Source organism: Staurois parvus, unplaced genomic scaffold, assembly GCF_062004578.1.
Source record: "Staurois parvus isolate SC_StPar_1 unplaced genomic scaffold, SC_StPar_1.0 ptg001865l, whole genome shotgun sequence".
NCBI lineage: Eukaryota > Metazoa > Chordata > Amphibia > Anura > Ranidae > Staurois > Staurois parvus.
Window position 1 is genome coordinate 177,267 of NW_028319661.1, and position 17,874 is coordinate 195,140.

Sequence of the window (17,874 nt, forward strand, 5' to 3'; positions counted from 1 at the left end):
GATGCTATAGTTTAGTCAGTTAGTTTCGTAGCATTTTCAGCTCAAAAAAAGAGCAGTGCTTCAGCAGTCAAAGTCATCATGTTAGCAAAACTCCCATGATACCGTATATTAAATTCATTATGCATAAACACAATTCATTTAGCATGCAGATCAAATTGAAGCATAAGTACAAGCAAATTAGCCGAGGAATATGGAGCATAGATACCAAAGATTTTGTTAGTTCAGTGTGATCATACTATATATTGTATATTAGCCATAATAATTCCACTTCAATATAGTTCAATGAATGTAGCACCCCTCCAGAGCTAAAAGAAGGTGAAGGACAATCTACACGCACTAAGTCACTTTATTAAGTACAGCTGTTCAACTGCTTGGTAACACAAATTGCCAATCAGCAAATCACATGGCAGTAACTCAATGCATTTAGGCATGTAGACGTGGTGAAGACAAATTGCTGAAGTTCAAACCAAGCATCAGAATGAGGAAGAAAGGGGATTTAAGTGACTTTGAACATGGCATGGTTGTTGGTGCCAGACGGGCTGGTCTGAGTATTTCAAAAACTGCTGATTTACTGGGATTTTCATGCACAACCATCTCTAGGCTGTCCAAAAAAGAGAAAATATCCAGTGAGCGGCAGTTGTGTGGCTGAAAATGCCTTGGTGATGTCAGATGAGAATGGGCAGACTGGTTGCTGTGACATTCATATGGCATGGTCAGAATTTGGTGTAAACAACATGAAAACATGGATTCAGTGTATCAACGGTTCAGGCTGGTAGCGGTGGTGTAATTGCAGTGCGGGACATTTTCTTGGCACAGGCAAGGTGTACCTAATAAAGTGGCTGGTGAGTGTATGTATAGAGCCATGCAAAAAAAAGAGCTCTGAATTCATTGGTAGATGGGATTTCCAATGAGGCTAAATATGTCATTCCCAGAGATAAATTAGCTGTCATAACAATTTGTTTTGCACTTAGCCTGTATGGACAACCCAATTGTACACTTGTAAAAGCAAAGAGCCATTGCACTGTTATGTAATTAATGTCAATATGCTTAGATATGAGTACAGATATTTAGTACTTCATTGTAAACAAAAAGAAAACTCAAAATTCAAAAGACAAAGTGGAAGTGGAGGGAGAGCCATATAGCTACAGGAATGTCCTACTGTCCCTTGTCCATGTAGGGACAACACCCAAACCCATGCATTTGCTGTCTGGGAATCCCTAGCCATGTAAACAAAGGGGCAGGGATAGTGCTGACATCACTGACCAAATATGGCCACAATGATGTTGGACAATGATGTTGATCCATTATGGTCATGCCTAATTGGTCATTTACATCACTGGTATACCCCACACATTTGTTTAAATTTAGCGGTATGACCCAGAGCTGTCATTCTCAGCGAATGTACCAATGGGATAGGACATGTCTGTGAGCAAGTCAGCATGCATTGTTCATGTGATTAATGTGGATCTGCAACTCTGGATGTGATTGTTGATGGATTTACATTTTGGGACTTTTTTTATTTCATAACAAATGACTTTTCAAAAAGTTTGTGTCTTTATTTATGTTTTTGTGAATGATTGGGGGGCCTATGGAGCCTTTACTCATTCATGTGACAGGAAGCCGTTATCTGAGAGACCCTTTATTTTTAAAAGGAGCTTCCAGATTCCAATAAACCCCCTGCCCATTGACCCCCCTTAACCCCCTGGCCTGTTGTGCATGTCAACTAAATTCAATGTCAGAACCAATGTCATGTTTTTTGTGTATTTTGCATGGGGTCTCCCTTGACATTGATACCACACCCTCATCAGAGATAAGGATCTGCAATGTATTCTAGGGGGGAACTCCATGCCATTTGTTGTGTGGGCTCCCTTAATAACATCTAAAAACCCTCATCTAGAATAAAGGTCTGGGATAGATGAAGAGACTCCCCAGTCACTTTGTTTACAAACAGAAGTAAGTGGCCAGGAGCTTTCATTTTCCAGCAATTTAAATGGCTTCCCCGATGCATGGTATTTAAAGTAATTTTACTCTTAATGTTTCTCTTTAGGCATTATTAAAATTGATGCCCTCTGCCCATGTACATGTTCCTCAGATTCATACACAGCTTCCTGCCATCTCTTTCTCAACCCCTAGCCTAATATCCTAGGAAATATCCATTAATATTTTTAACATGAAGCTCCCATTGGCTTCAGTATGGTTTGGATTGGGCAGCTGAACCTCAGTAATGTTTGCTGAAGCTACTTTGAACCAAATCCAGGTATGTTTGGCTCGTCCTTACCTCTGAGATATATGGACATCAAGCAATAGTTAGGAGAGATAAGTCACATTTTAAGGAACTCGTTTGAGCTTTTTCTGTTTTCCTTCCCTACTTGAGTATTGAGGGGAAATGATGAAGTGTCTATGTTGTATTTAAGTCATTGTCAGACATTGATATTTTGAATGGGGGGGGAGGGGCGGTTATTGTTGTAGCCACAGAAATTATCTTTTAATATGTTAGTTGTTTTTAGTAGGGCACAATAACACAATCATTTTTTTTTAACATGATTTTTTAGGTATTAAGATGTTTTTGCAGGCAGTGCTCTAAACGTTTTGCTTTGTTGCTGTCTCCATCCTGTTTGGGGATGCATCCTGTCGCACCCTTTGATTAGGACAAGTTAGAGGAAAGATTTTCAATTGGGATATAGACAGCTATAAAACTCTCCACCATTCTGTTGTCAAAATCTAAAAAGATTGGATCTGGGCTTTAACTGACACTAATATTTTAAAAATCATTCAGGTTTCAGCAAGAATACAAGCATGTGTAATTCCCTTTGGTTGTCACCTAAATCTATGCTTGTGGCTACAGAATATATCTGTGACAAAATATACTGTATTTTAGCAGACATATTTTAATTTACAACGTTACCTTTAGAAGCCTTGTGTGGAGCAAGAGAGTGTAAGCAGCCTCAGTATAATTCTCACAGTCCAAGTGGAGGTCTCGAAGCTTGTATAAGTATCTGTAAAACAATATAAAAAAAATTAGAAAGTTTAAACAGCACTTGTTATGGTGTTATTGTAAAGCAGCTTTTCAGTCTTTATCACCACTGGACAAGGTTCCAAGCCAGCAGTTGGTGAGCCTCAGTTGTTCCCCTTAAGACATTATTGAGCCATTATTGAGTAAATAAAAAGGTAAGTCCTCAAAACTGATACTTCAGTGTTAAGTAAACACCTGCCTTATCTACTGTTCAGAGTTCCTGCATATCCTTTTTTATATAATATATAGATATAGTTTTTCATTAAATAGGCTGTATTTGGCTGCATATAGATCTCCCTTTATGTAATTAAAAAATGCAGCGCTAGAATAAATAATTGAAGTGGAAAAATAGGTGATGATTGCGCAAAATGATGCGCTAATAAGTGATAACAGTGGTGTCTTATTGAAGGCAGCAGATATTATAAAGTGACAACCATATCATATAGGTGCATTATAAGTCATACACAAAATAAAACCAATAAGAGTCCATAAATATGCTCAAAATAAATGTGTCAGCTTTTCCCAAAGCAGGAAGATAACGAACATTCTCTTAAACTTCCATCGTACAATCATAAGTGCACGTGACTTCCGTGATTAGAAAGAAAAGGGGTGTGCTTGCACTCACCAGACGTAAAATGATTTTACGCTTGTAGTAAAAGGGACACTGATGCTCATCTGGAACCTGGTTGAAATAAGGCACTCCGATGGCACTTGGTATACCCAGGAACAATCCTCCGGGCCACTCAAGGACCACAAAATGATAATTGGCTCTGTATTCTCTATGAGGATCTGTACTGAGAGGTGGGTAGAGGGTTGAACTAAGGGACTGTGCTCAGAGATGTGTAGGGAGACAGAGACAAGACATTATTTAGAAGGGGGGAGTTCCTGCACCTATTCTCTGAGAAAAAAGCCATGGCCCCTATAATATATAAATACTTCACAATTCTGCTTTCATTCCTATAGAAGAGCACTGATGTATAAAGGTTTTTTTTGTTATTTACATGATATATTTATAAAATTATTTCAGTTATAGTTTATTGTCAGCTCAGGTACAGGTCATTAGATTCACCACTGGCATAGGAACAATTACCAAATACACAACCCTTGGAGGGTTGTTTTTTACTGCTCCAAATGGTTATTTTAAAAGTGTTTTTCTCTATATTTTTAAGACTACTTCTCTCTATAGCCAAACACAGCGTCTCAATGGCCAGAAGGAGGAAAGAGCGCAGCTCACTGTGTGACTGGGATAAGCGAGAATGTAGGTACCACTTTACCAGCCAGCAAACCAAGCACCTGATAATCTCAAAGATAAACCGAAATATTTGGACTAATCACAGACAATTCTTGGTTATTAAAGATTAAGGAGAATAGGGCAGCAGTGCTGTAAATTAAATTATTAATTTTTATTAACTTGGAATCTGTAGGAACAGTCACCTGTGCTGTAACCCCAAAGTTTAGCTAAGCATTCTTACCTAATGTACATTGCTTCACGGTTAATGTCTTTATAAAAGTTCTGAAAGGAAATATCATTTTCAATAACATTAATATGTTTAAATAATATACAATTCTGTACAGATACATAGTGCATTGTCTAAAGTTAGTTAAATATTTATCATTATTGTAAGTCTGTTGAACAACTACTGCAGGCTGTAGACTATGGTAGCATATTAAAACGTGGCAAACGATCCTGGTTGTCTACTTTTGATTTGTTGGAAAACTCACTGCAACATGATGCATACAGTAGATAAAATGCAACTGTGTTTTTAAATATAAGCCTGTAAGTTTCCCCAAAAGTAAATTTTCATAGCATGGAATATTACAGCTACATGGTAAGTATGAAACTTTCAAGTTAGGTCAAACTGTAAAAAAATCATCAGAAAAGCTAGCTCCTAATACCAGAAAAAAATACCCTATATATCTTAGTCTACATCACTTGATATGAAGTCATCTTTTACTTTTGTCTTCTAAATACAGTCAACTCTTACCCATTTCTTCTAAAAACATGCATAGGTAGACACAATAAAGCACACTAAAGTTAATAATAGGCATACAAAAATCAGCTGTCTGTGGGCACGCATGCTAGTGACTAACAAAATAGAACAGCTAGATTGATCTAAGAGAGAGAGAGATTGGAAATTAATTTCTTCAGTTCACAAGAAACTGGATCTACATAGTTGGAAAGGTCCAAAGGAGAAGTGTTCCATACACCCCCTACTGTGCAAAATGAATGTCACATTGTAGCTGCCTTAGAATTGAGAAATATGAAAGTTTATAACAAAAAAGAAAATAAAAAAAATGTTCCTTATATTGACACATCAGAAAAATGTAAAAAATATAGAATTCATATCATGGGAAACAACATACTGTATATGCTCCAACCTCTCCTTACTGCTACAGCAGATCAGTAACAAAAACATACTGTATCTCATATCACTGGCCTAGTAGCCAGTGAACATCAGCAATGTGGGCTCCTAAATTCCTATTCTAACAGATTCCCATTAATGACACTCTATTCAAAAAATATATTTATTTGTTCAAACTGACATTAATAATAAGTTGCTATTTAACCCTCTTAATGTGCAAATCACTAAAATTATTTCAAGTACTATGCTATTATTGCTGACCCAACAAAAGTTGTAGGCTTGACAAGCTTACCCTTTTGTTTCAATGCTTTGATTTGCTAACCTGGAATAAATATGTAGATAAGAACTTCTGACTTTTCTCTGACTTTCCTATCTTCATATTTTTCCAGATTGGGGACTCAGAAAGTATTAAAGACAGAGAGTAGGAACAACAGCTACTTTTAACTCTTCATATTATGCTAAATTGATGTCAACTTGATCCACCTAACAGCAACTACTCTCCCACAATTCTCTGTCCACTAAACGTGATATGCTAAGTACTGAAGTGTTTACTAGGGTGGGGGGCAGCTGCTGCTACTGATTGTAGGAATGCTTTTTTTTTTTTTTAAATGATGCCAGGTATAGTGGGGATACTTTTCAGCTTTGAAATAGAGATATACAGTATGTAGGCAACATCCTGTTTACTATTATGAAGTTTATTAAATTAACATTAACTGAAAGCCAGTTCAGAAAACACATCCAAAACTATTATTATTATTAATATTAGGTAGATGCTGCACTAATAGATCTGTTTAAAGAGTCATAAACATTTTCACTAGTGCATGTATTGCAGACACAGGTTATTTTTTGTTGTGCAACGTATTTTACAAGTAGATTATACGTTTTTAAGTGTTTTGGGCAAAATTTAATTGTTTTATATTTTTGTATACTCAAGCTTTTTTGTGGCTAAAGAAAAAAATAAACAAAAAAAAGAAAGAAAGTGTGTTATGTTTAATGTGTACATGTATTTCATTTTACATATTTAAAAGTAGAAATCATGTCTCTAAGCTGACACCATAAAATGCCTCTTAGGCATAAAAGCTTCTTCTCTTCACCTGTCTAATTTAGTTTTACCTACCTACTGGATTTGACTTTCCCTAATCTATTGGTTCAGCTTCACCAGCTACCATTATTCTGCCCCTACTAGAGGTAGTCACAGTAGACAATGGATTGGCAGTTAGCAGGACTTAGCCAAGTTAGGCTCCAATAACAATTAACTAAACTAAATTTGAAGAAGCTTTCTTGGCTTATAAAAACATTGCAGGCATTGTGCAAGGCTAGCTGTTAAGAGTATTACAAAATGTTTAAAATATAGTACATATTAAATTTAAATCTAGCAGTTGCTTTTTTTTCTTGCATTCTGTACAATACATGTTATGAGTGAAAAGCTTGTTGATCTTGGCTAGCATTAAAAAAAAATCATTCCACTTACGAGTAGGTTAACTGTGCAACTCATGCGGTTGTCTTTGCTCTCATCAGTTACCACTGCTCTGTAATCCAATAATCTTTCCAAAAGGCCTTTTATCAGTGTCACAAAAGTACTGACTTCTTTAGTTATGGATGAATACCTTTCAGCATAATCCAGCAATCTGGAAAACAATAAAATAAACTATACATCAAAATAGCAACAGAGTTTATTCTAATCAGAGATTAGTTCAAACAGACAAAGAACCCAAACATGTCTTTATTTAAAAATTCAAACCTTGATCTTGTGCCAACTATACTGCTTACATTTTAGAGGCACTAGGGAAGGTTTTATATCAAAAAGGATTCTTGGCACAAGTTTGGCCCATAACACTGTATATTAAATCAATTGTCCAAGACTATTCCAAGTAATCATGGTGCTAGGATCAGTGACATGTTAACAAAAATGTAACAATATCCAAGCTACCAGAGGCAGAAAAGGGCCACATCATTGTTATGAGAGATGTAACAATACTGAGACCAGATCACCAAATGCTCTTTCATTGTATTTGTTGCAGTTATATGTTACATTTACATGAATGTTTACAAGTTACAGTTACTTTTTGCATGCTGCAAAGCCATGCCAAGTTATAATAGCTAAAGCAATGCTTTACTACCAGAATAAAATCATGAACATCAAGTATATAGCATATTACAGAGTGATGATATTTAAAAGAGTTAAAATTTTTTATTATAACTAGTTATGGGAGCATTGACTGAAAATCAGTTCACACCACTGTTAGCTTTCAGTACTGAATGGCCTAAATGTGGAGGCACGAGTCATTTGGAGGGTCTTTCTAAAAAAATTGCACTATAACCCTCAGGTAATAGTGGTTAAATAGTGGCCAGTGGCACCAAAGTTTGATGGCATCACCAGAAGGCCTAAATGTGAAGATACAGTATAAGCCAAAGAGAGGTGAAGCAATTATTTTTAGCATTGCCATGAAAAACAAAATGGAACATGCTTGTGAAATGAATAAAATATGTATTGTCTCACATGTTTTCAAAAAGCTGCATGTACTGCCAGTCTCCACGTCCTCCTTCAACTTCATGGTCAAGTTTCAATATTATTTCATTTTCAAACTGTAAATGAAAAGTATATTTTGACTGTTGGTTTTAGCAAGATATACACATCAGCATCAAAAATTAGGTCAGTGAATTACAACATACAAGTTATGTGAGGATGCACAGAAGCAGAAACATGATATGGGGGGGTTGGAACATTGGAACATTAAGGGCCCGTGGAGGACCTCGTGATGGCAGCAGGAGTATAGAAGTGAAGTGACATCAGGATCTCAGTAGATCAGAGGTAAGTTTGTGGTGCAGTTTTAGAGATAGCAGGGTGCCCTGACAAAGGGACCTACCTGCCTTTGCAACACTAGGCATTATGCTCTCCCCCCTCAAGTAGGCCACAAACATTGTTGGCTTGAAAGTGACTGGTTTTATTGACATGCTACCACTGCTGTTCTTGCTGTACTGGAGCCTAGAAAACCTGCTCAAGATCACAAATAGGAGGAGGAGGAGGAAAGCATTTCAAGGTAGCACATTGGCAGGATATGACCCATATAGAAACACAAAGGGCTAAGGGCTGGATATTACCTCTAAATGTATTTTTACATTTGTAACATGGAGAAGGGGGGTGTCATCCCAAGGTGCTGCCATTGTCTGCTGTGTTTTAGTGTGCATGCTAGAAGTAAGGACAGAAACCTTTACTGAAATTGTGCTAGGTAGACTTGGTAATCCTTAAAGTGCTGCTTCCATTGCTTATGTTGAAAGTTATCTAAAAAATTGATTAATGAAGGTCTGTAACCTAAAAGTTATGTCACTGTTTTTAAGTCAGCCTATCTTCCTGATGGCAATTTTCTGTTTCTTAGCCCATTTCCAATGGAAATGAGGGCCTAGCATCCTGGGTTAGTGTTGCTAATTTTGTCCATGCTTCTGCCTACTGCCAGTTGCATAATTTCTACTCAATTCTGTCTTGGGTTGCTGAAGTGGCAGTGTTACCACTCCTAAAAGGTACAGTTCAACTTAGGGTGGGGGGTTCAGGGTTTCGTGATTTAGGTGGAGAGAAGGAATGAGGTTCAGATTCACTGTGACTATGGAACTATGGAGAATGCTGTTGGTTTGAAACGTATGCTTCCATCAAAGTGTAAGTGCAATTTCGCCAAGTTGCTGTAGGGAGAGGATATTGAAAGCTGACTTATGTAGAGATTAGGGTTAGTTATGAAACTTTGTGAAAATGTTTCATTCTAAATTGCAAACTCTTTGGGCAATTACCCCTTTACTGCATTTTTTGTATTTTTTTTTGCGGGGGGGGGATTTTTTTGTCTTTGGTTTGTCTGGGGGGCAGAGGTCATCTTTTGTTTCAGGAAAGGAGGAAGAGGCAATTTTGGGATTCTCATTTCTTTTGTGGGTATATTGGGGTTTTTTTTGTATGCAAATAAGTATGCTAATGTATGCTAAAATGCCTCTTTTTTAAGTTTGAAATGCTCAAATGTAATATTCACTTGCTTTCTTACCATCTGTTCTTTGAGCTGCCTTATATTAGCAGCACACTGCATCATCACTCGAAAGACAACTAAGTGCAAGAACTAAGTACATGAAACATCTCACATTATATCACTCACAATTCTATTCTCAAAGTAAATGGAAGTTAAGGTTACAGTGATCCTCAAGTACATTTCAGCTTTATCTGGCTCACTGAAAATGTCATCATGCTGGCAAATTTTGTACTGCTTTATCATCTACAGTCTCTTAATTCTTGTATGTAGATGCCAGTGCTTAATTTAGATGTCCTTGCCCTGTGTCTTTAGTAAATTGGAAACATTTTTAGTAAATTTTGAATTAGCCAAAATAGGGACAATTGACAATCAATCAAAACAGGCCAATCATCGCCTAATAAAATAGCTTAATGAAATGTGTCACTGCTAAAACAACCTGAAAAAAAGCTTTTTATAAAAAAGAAATTAATCAGACTGGGTGCTGCTGCTGTATGTACGCCAAACTATCTAAAAGTATCAATTCCACAGCCAAATATAAGCTGCAAATTTAAACTGTCACTAGACCTGTGTGAAAATTGTACTGCTTTTTTTTTTTACACCACACACAGCTTTAAGGTATACCTGAAGCTTATAATTTAAGGGATTTGTTCTTTTTCCTGTGACACTTATTATTATATTAAAAAATTTGCATTGATACATGTCTAATATGGCAATGCCAAGCTCCCCTTGCCTTTTTTGACATTAACGTGTTTAATTGCCAGCATTTACTAAAAAGATCAGCCAAACCCTCAGCAAATCGAACCCAAGTAGTTTCAGAGATCTCTAGTGAAGAACAGACACCATATAAAAAGGCCCAGCTCCATTTCTCGATCAACGAGAGTGGGGTAGATATTGCACATGAGCATATATTGTGTGTGTGTATTGGTATTTTGGTTCTGAAAATTAAAGGATAATATACAGTATGTTACACATTGAATGTCTATTCCCTACCTTGAAACAAAATCAAAGGAGGTTGAAATACTTAACAGTTTATAAAAGGTCTTTCTCTGTTCTTCAAGGAGACAGGTGTAGAGAAACAAAACATGTTAGGATTTTACCAACTGTGCTTATGTATACTCTGAGCAAACTGGAAAAAATTACAAGTGCTAGCCCTAGTTAACAAAGATATTTTATTACGTTTCTGAATACAATTATACATGCATTGGCTTTGTTTTGTGTTACCTTTCTAAAATCTCCAGTTTGGTGGAATTCACAGAGCATCATATCAAAAAAGATTGGGATTGTGGATTTACGTAATTCAGTTTCTGGTATAAGAGTCATTTCTAGAATTGGTCCAACCATTCCAGGAATAAAGCAGATCTTGTGTTTATCTAATATGACAAAAGATACCATAAAATATAACTGATGTGATATCATATAGCAATACCATTTGATAAAATATCACCTGGTTGCTGTTAAATTTCGACAAAATTGCTACCCACATGAAAGCCTTCATACTACAGTATCTGCTAAAAGATATATTTATCAAGCCGTTGTTCTGAAATTTCTCACAAAAAAGTAAGCAGCAGAAAATACAAACACTTTTAATGCACACAATTAAAAAATACATTTTAAGAAGTGTATGCATAAACCTTGTAGTATTACTTATCTTGCGTGGGGCTCCTGTATAGTCAAACTAAAGATTGAGGTGGAAGCAGTAGACATTGTTAGATTTACTGTTACTCCATAATAACAAGTAACTTTTTATTATTTTCTACTGATAACCTGGAGGAGATTCACCTCTTTATTTGTCCTGATGGCCACTGCCACCAAGGTGGAAAATGAGGGAAAGTCAAATATGCGTTGTTTCCAAAGCAAGAAACGAGAGACGATCCTTCAATGGGTCATTTATTATATGACAACCCTTTAAGATGGGAATTACATTCATTTTGGTGAGTTTTTCCTCTTATTTCCTGTTGTATTCCAAGGATAGGAAGCAGAGGGAATGTCCTCAGTAGGACACAGGCAGCAAAAATATAACCTGATAGACATTTTAACTATTACCTACAGTATCTATCTAAAACTAAACTGAAGAGTTTTGGTTTTACATACATCTTAAAGCAATCTGTTGACAGGATAAAAACTAGCTATAATAGAACCACCCTATATCTCATATGACCTCTTATGATCTTAAGGTCCTAATATTTGGTAAGAATCCTTATTTCTAGTGGTGGTGGATAGCATTCACACAGAGGAGTCTTCTTATTAAGGATTTTGGAGTGGACTGTTTTTGATCACCTTTTACTTTGTTGCACTACAACAATTATTTCATTTGTACTTGTTACACGTTGTTTGTATGTTATTATTTATCAAATTGATAAGTTCACTTTATTCACAATTTATATTTAAAAGGTTAGTACAGCATATTTGGGGAATAATAAACTTCAAAGGTGTGAAGGAGGTCTAAACCATGCTGCCCAGTCTTTTTGCAGCATCTCAGATCTCTGGGACTTAGTGTAAATTCTAAGCCTTTCTACCCCCACAGCAAGCAAGTGCTTAAATAGCTGGTCCAGTGGTCAGTATAAAAAAATTTAATTTAGAGATGTAGTAACAATAATAATAACTATCAGGATATTTTATATGACTACACTTAAAATGTTAGTGCTCCTGCACAATGTTACTTTATAAACGTATTATAAATTCATTTATACTCAGGTTCTTTGTAAAAATCTCAGCTGTCTTAGTAGGTTTTAGCAGAGACACTCTATGAATTTATTACAGCCTTGGGAAGACTGCCATAGGCATACAGGGATACTCTAATACTACGTTAATTACATACAGCAGAAATTCTAAGCACACATAATGGTCTTTCTGCAGTGAGATCACACCTTCGGCGCACGCACACACACACACACACACACACACACACGCACTAGTCTTTACCCTCTCTGGGACTGATTACTGTGTGCAGTATGCACACTCCACTCACACAAATTGTATATTGAACACTGCCCCTATTTCTTCCAACAGCACACACACCTCACTTCCCAGTAACCATGCCGACAGAAAGATGCCCCATGCAGTACACAGAGTTTAGTCAGAAAAGTATGTGCATTAACCAGTCATGGGCCAGTCTGCTGTATATGTGCATTGGACCTTCAGTGAACATTCCCTACATAACTCCAGGCAATCAGAAATTATCCCATCTCTCTCCAATCCATCTCTAACTCATCATGATGGGCTATTTTGTTGTCTTACCTAGTGAGACAAAACTTCAGTGACCAAATCCAGGTAATGAGGAAATTTCCCATCCCTCTCACCAATCCATCTCTAACCCATTATGAAGGGCTTTTTTGTTGTCTTACCTAGTGAAGAAAGGGGTACTCAACTAAGCCAACCATCTGAGTCCCTTGCCAGCACCGTTTCCTGCTGAAGAGACTGCTTGCAGTACTCACAAGGCTTGAAGAGATGTATTGTCAGTTCGGCCCCATGCTGACCTCACTTCCAGCCTATTCCCACAGGTATACCCACAGGTATAAGGTGGGCGTGATGTCAGCTCAGGGGCGGACGGCCTATGCATCTTCTCCAGGCTTGTGAGCACCACAAGCAGCTATGCATGCCATGCCTGATCAGGTAATGCCTTGCTAAGACAGAGGGGGGCCTCTGATTGCTGGGAACATTCTTTCAGATACTAGATGATGGGAGAGGATGGAGATCTACAGACCACTAGAAAGTCAAAGATACTAGATACAGGAGTAGGGCACAAAATGGGTGGCAGCAACAGGGTTTAAAAAAAAGCATAGGGGCTTAACAAAGAGGAAAATTGTGAGGTTGACCTTACCTGTATAATAAGTCTTTGGGCAGAATAGATCATAATCCACTGTGCCAAGCCAAGGGTTTATATCCACATCGTGTTGGTCATGACTCAGGACGTTCAGCACTGCAGACAAATGACAGCTCCGGAGCAGTGGGGGGGAAACCACATGCAATTTGGACAGGAATCGCACCACATTCAATATGCAAGTGATTCTTTGCAGTGAAATTTGAGCCCATTCATTTTGTAGGGGCTCAAATCACACTGTATCGATATCAGTTTTGGATATGGGGGCATTTTCATGAGTATGAGTACTCATGCAAGTACTCGATATTGCTATCGGTGCATCCCTAGTGCTGAGTGTAATATGGTGTGCACTTCCAATATTTATGTAATTTATCTGTATGGCTATGACCAAATGTTTTGTGAATGTGTTGATCATTATGGAACAATCATTTGTGAGTCAAAGGGTTAAGTATACTGCCTGTTTTGACACACTGTGAATTTTTCTCCTGCACATACTGCCCCACAGTCATACCCTCTGCATTACTCTTCTGCACACACTACCTGTTTTCACATACTATGAATTTTTCTCCCCCACCCTTTGCACTCCTCTCTTTATCCACTCAATTTAAGGAGGAATGGGACACTGCACATCAATGACAGCCACATCAATAGACCAATAAATGAAAAGCAGCTCCAGCCTGTCTCCTCCTAGGCCACACCCCTCTGATGTGTTTCACCCTGCCTACAGAACTTACTTGTTCTCTACAATCAAGCTCTGTGGGTGGGGTGAAATGTGTCAGAGGAACGTGACCTGGGAGGAGACAGGCTGAAATTGCTTTTCCTTCATTCATCTATTGATATGGATGTTCTTAGTGTGCAGCATCCCATTCTTCCTTACTGTGAAGTAAGCCGGGATGAGCTTCTTGGATGCCGGTACCCACTAGTGTGAATCACTGGATGGATTAACATAGGTACTTTGAGTGGTGCTCCACAAGCTTTAGTTCACGTTGTTTTTAAAACCCCCTCAACCTTGCCCATTCTGGAATGAGCATGCATTTACTAGTATATCATTAGGTGCATCTGACTTGATACATTTGTTTGTTTTTCTTACAAACATGCAGTATTACTTTTTGTCACACTTACCAAGTTTGTACCACATATCACGAATTGCAAAGCCAATTAAACATCTCATGTCTTCGTACCTAACAGAAAAAAACAGATGTTTCTCTCAGTAATAATATTAATCTGTTTATATATCTAGAGAATTCTGCTAGGCTTCTGGGGAACACCTACTAAGATATTATGAATACATATAATGCATAATAACACAAACTGTGAGCACTAGAAATAAGCAAATCAGGAAGAAGTTGCTTTGATGAAATTTCACCATAACTTGGAACATTTTTTATGTGGAAATATACTCATTGTGATCAGTTAGATTGAAGTGAGTTTTGGTACATAAGTTTGTAATTTAGTGAATAGAGTTGTAAGAAAAACTAATTTTAAAACATACTTTTATATGAATCCTATATGAAAAAATAAAAAAGAATAAAAAATCTAAATATGTTTTGATGAATTCATACTTATTAGCTAGCTTCTGGCCTTACAAAACAAGTTTTTTTCTTATAATATTTGGATTTCCCAGTGTCTAAAAACTATTTTTGGCTTAACAGTAATTATTATATCCTAAAAAAGATTGTGACTATGGGAGTGAAGTTTGCTCCCAATTTGGTGAATTCGGGAGGTGAGTAACATCTCAAAAAATCATCTTTAAAGTTACAAAAGATTTATCATTTAATATAATCTTTTTCTGGGGAGGAGAGGGAACTGAATTGGAGGACTATATGGCTGGATTAAATACAAAATAATGATGGTATTAAATTCTGTTTTGGAACTAGTGCAAAAAATGCAAACTTCTTGAATTGAACTAATTCAGTGAAAGAAAATAAATTATGCTCCGAGTTCTCCTGTGTCCTTTTTGAGCATCTCGTTTTCTATAATTTTTTTTTGTGGGTGTATTTTGTTGGTGGCTTCTGAGCTGTGGTTATCAGTAGGAAGATTGCAGTGAAATTTTTATTTATAAAAAAAAAAAGCAAAGCCATGTCATGCAACAATAGGGAGTCTAACATGGCTTTATTTATTAACACAGCCTGGCTCTTGGGTAAAGGATTTCTGCATACTCTTAGCTTTTAAAAGGAACATTTTGTAATATTTCTATACAGTGCTGCAGTGCTTTGAAGGTGAAATCGCTGTATTTGCTGCAAAATCATGTTTAACTTGCTAAGACATTCAGGTAGATACAATAAAATAATAATAATCCTGTATATGTAATGAACTTTTACTTTTATTTCAGTTAAAGGAATACAAATCCTTTTACTGGAATTTACAGACTGTTAGCTTACACTGCTGCTTACAAAAGGATTGGAACATTGGCAAATAAAAAACAGTGACCAGACTAATATAACCCCTATACTCCCCACATGCCTCAGTTCTGTAAAAAAAAAATAAAAGCAGTATTAAGAGCAAGACAATCACAGAGGGTGGGCCTGTGCCCCTCAACAAAAAAGTATTTTTTACAATAAGTACCAAAATCCAAATTTCTTTTTCAATCATTGAGAGATACAGGAATTCAGAGACTGTTGGGACTTTCAAAAGTGGTCCAATAAAGGGTGGGCAACCCAGTAAAGAAAACACTAACAGGCCCAATATAACTACCATGAGCTGCCTGAAGGACCTTATACCCAATGCTGGCATCAGAAGAGGCCTACACATCCACCTGGTAAAACTCTGAGAATGTGTGAATATATGTCCAGGTGGTAGCCTGATAAATCTAGAAAACCAGTTACCTTAAAACCCAAGAAGCATTCACAGATCTAGCAATGTGCCTTGATGGTAAAGCATGGAACCCGACACTTGGAATCATAAACCTGAATGTTGATCTATCTGATCCACCAAGATATGGTGGAAGGAGAAGTTGGTTCCCCTTCTTGGGGACCACCAGAGATGACAAAGAGAGAGTTAGTCCTTCTAATGGAAGCAGTAGCTTCAAAGTAGACAGGCAAAGTTCAAACTATGAGCATTCTTCAAAAGGTTTCTGCACTGTTTTTAACATATACATAAACTTTTTGAAGACCCCTCATTAAGAAAAAGAAGAGAAATTTTCTGATTCACTGTAGACAGACACAGGGATGGAAGCACAATGTTCTGGATAACTCAAAAATCTTGTGCACCAGTTCCACAAGCTGCAAGTAAATAAAGTGAATTGAAATCCACCTCAAAATGTGTGCACATTAATAAATACATTTGTATACATTTGTATTTTTCATTTAGTTTCTATTTTTCTTAATTTATAATTTTATTAGCACAACAACTATTTACATGTTAATTTCCTGGATAAGCTAAACACCCATACCAATTTATAAAGAAAAGAATCTCTGGCTTTGCCCTTGCCCTTGTGTAAGACCAGAAAGATAAGCTACCAGCTCAGATGCATAGTAATGACAAAGAACAGAACCTTGTGAGTAAGAGTGGAATAGGCAATATCCCTGACAGCTTCAAAAGGAAGTTTTTGAAGTTCCACGAGAGCCAAATTTAAATCTGCTGGATTAACAGGAGATGACACTGGGTAGCCAAATGAGAAATAACCTGTACTAAGGATTATTTAAAAAAAATTTAAGGTTCATGGTCTTTGGAATAAGGTAGCAAGTGCTGGAGTTTGTTACTTGATGATACTCGGGGCCTTATGTTGATTCAAGCCTTATTGCAAAAAGGTCAGGATTCATCTACTGGAAAATGAATTTTGGCATGAAAGCTTCTTTTCCAGCACAAAGCAAATAATGTTTTATATGTGAGATAGTAGATCTTGCAGGAAGTGAACATCATAGGAATCACTGATTCGGAAAGACCCTGTCCCTCATGACCTGGGCAACATGCCATTAAGGCCAGTGGTTGCGTAGCAGGGTGGTAAAGTGATCCTTGGGACAGAAGATGCGGACTATCTGGAGCTCATGGAACATCTGCCAGACGTCTGATCATACTACATATGCCTGGGCCAATTTGGAGCTATGAGGACCTCCAGATTGCCCTCCATTTTGATCCAGTTGTGTGGACAAGAAAGGAGTTTCAGAAGAGGAAAGACAAATTTGGTTTTAGCAACCCCATCTCAAGCCAGACAATCTTGGCACCTGGAGACAAACCTATCCAGTTTGTTGTTAAATCTTGAGGCCAGGTGGTCCACATCTAGCATCCTATGACACAGGATCTTAAAAACATCTGGGTGTAGGGACTTACTCCAAGGTTCAGGTGTTGCTAGCTGAGGAAGTCTGCCTGCCAATTATCCATACTTGGTATATGAAAAGTGGACAAGGCTGTTAAGTGAAGTTTTGCCCAGGACAGTATATTTCTACTTCTCTTGCCACAGCAAAACCTAATGTTTGATGTGCGCCACTGCCATGAAATTGTCTGAATGGATCCTGCTTAGATGACCCTCTAGCTGAGATGTCCAACATTGTAGAGACAACCAAAATGTCTGAACCTCAAGAATGTTGATCAGGAGATCAGAGTTCCCTGTGTCCATGTCCCCAGCACAGATGAGGTGTTTAGAATTCCTTCCTAGCCTGTCAGGTTGTCATCAATTGTGATGATCTTCCAATAGATGGAAAAGAATAATTTCCAATTCCAGAGCTGGATTGTTGA

General features: G+C 37.3%; 1 protein-coding gene across 2 annotated transcripts in view; it reads right to left on the reverse strand.

Moving 5' to 3' along the window:
* The window catches only part of LOC149433997 (dedicator of cytokinesis protein 2-like), a 104,909-nt gene that overhangs the window by 75,168 nt on the left and 11,867 nt on the right, over positions 1 to 17,874 (reverse strand). For both annotated transcript variants that reach the window (XM_089664244.1, XM_089664243.1), the window contains exons 4-9: positions 14,323 to 14,381; positions 10,602 to 10,750; positions 7,877 to 7,962; positions 6,848 to 7,004; positions 4,486 to 4,526; positions 2,906 to 2,996 (exon numbers count right to left, since the gene is read on the reverse strand). In XM_089664244.1, the coding sequence (XP_089520370.1) occupies positions 2,906 to 2,996; positions 4,486 to 4,526; positions 6,848 to 7,004; positions 7,877 to 7,962; positions 10,602 to 10,750; positions 14,323 to 14,381 (583 nt within the window). The remainder of the gene's footprint in view (positions 1 to 2,905; positions 2,997 to 4,485; positions 4,527 to 6,847; positions 7,005 to 7,876; positions 7,963 to 10,601; positions 10,751 to 14,322; positions 14,382 to 17,874) is intronic.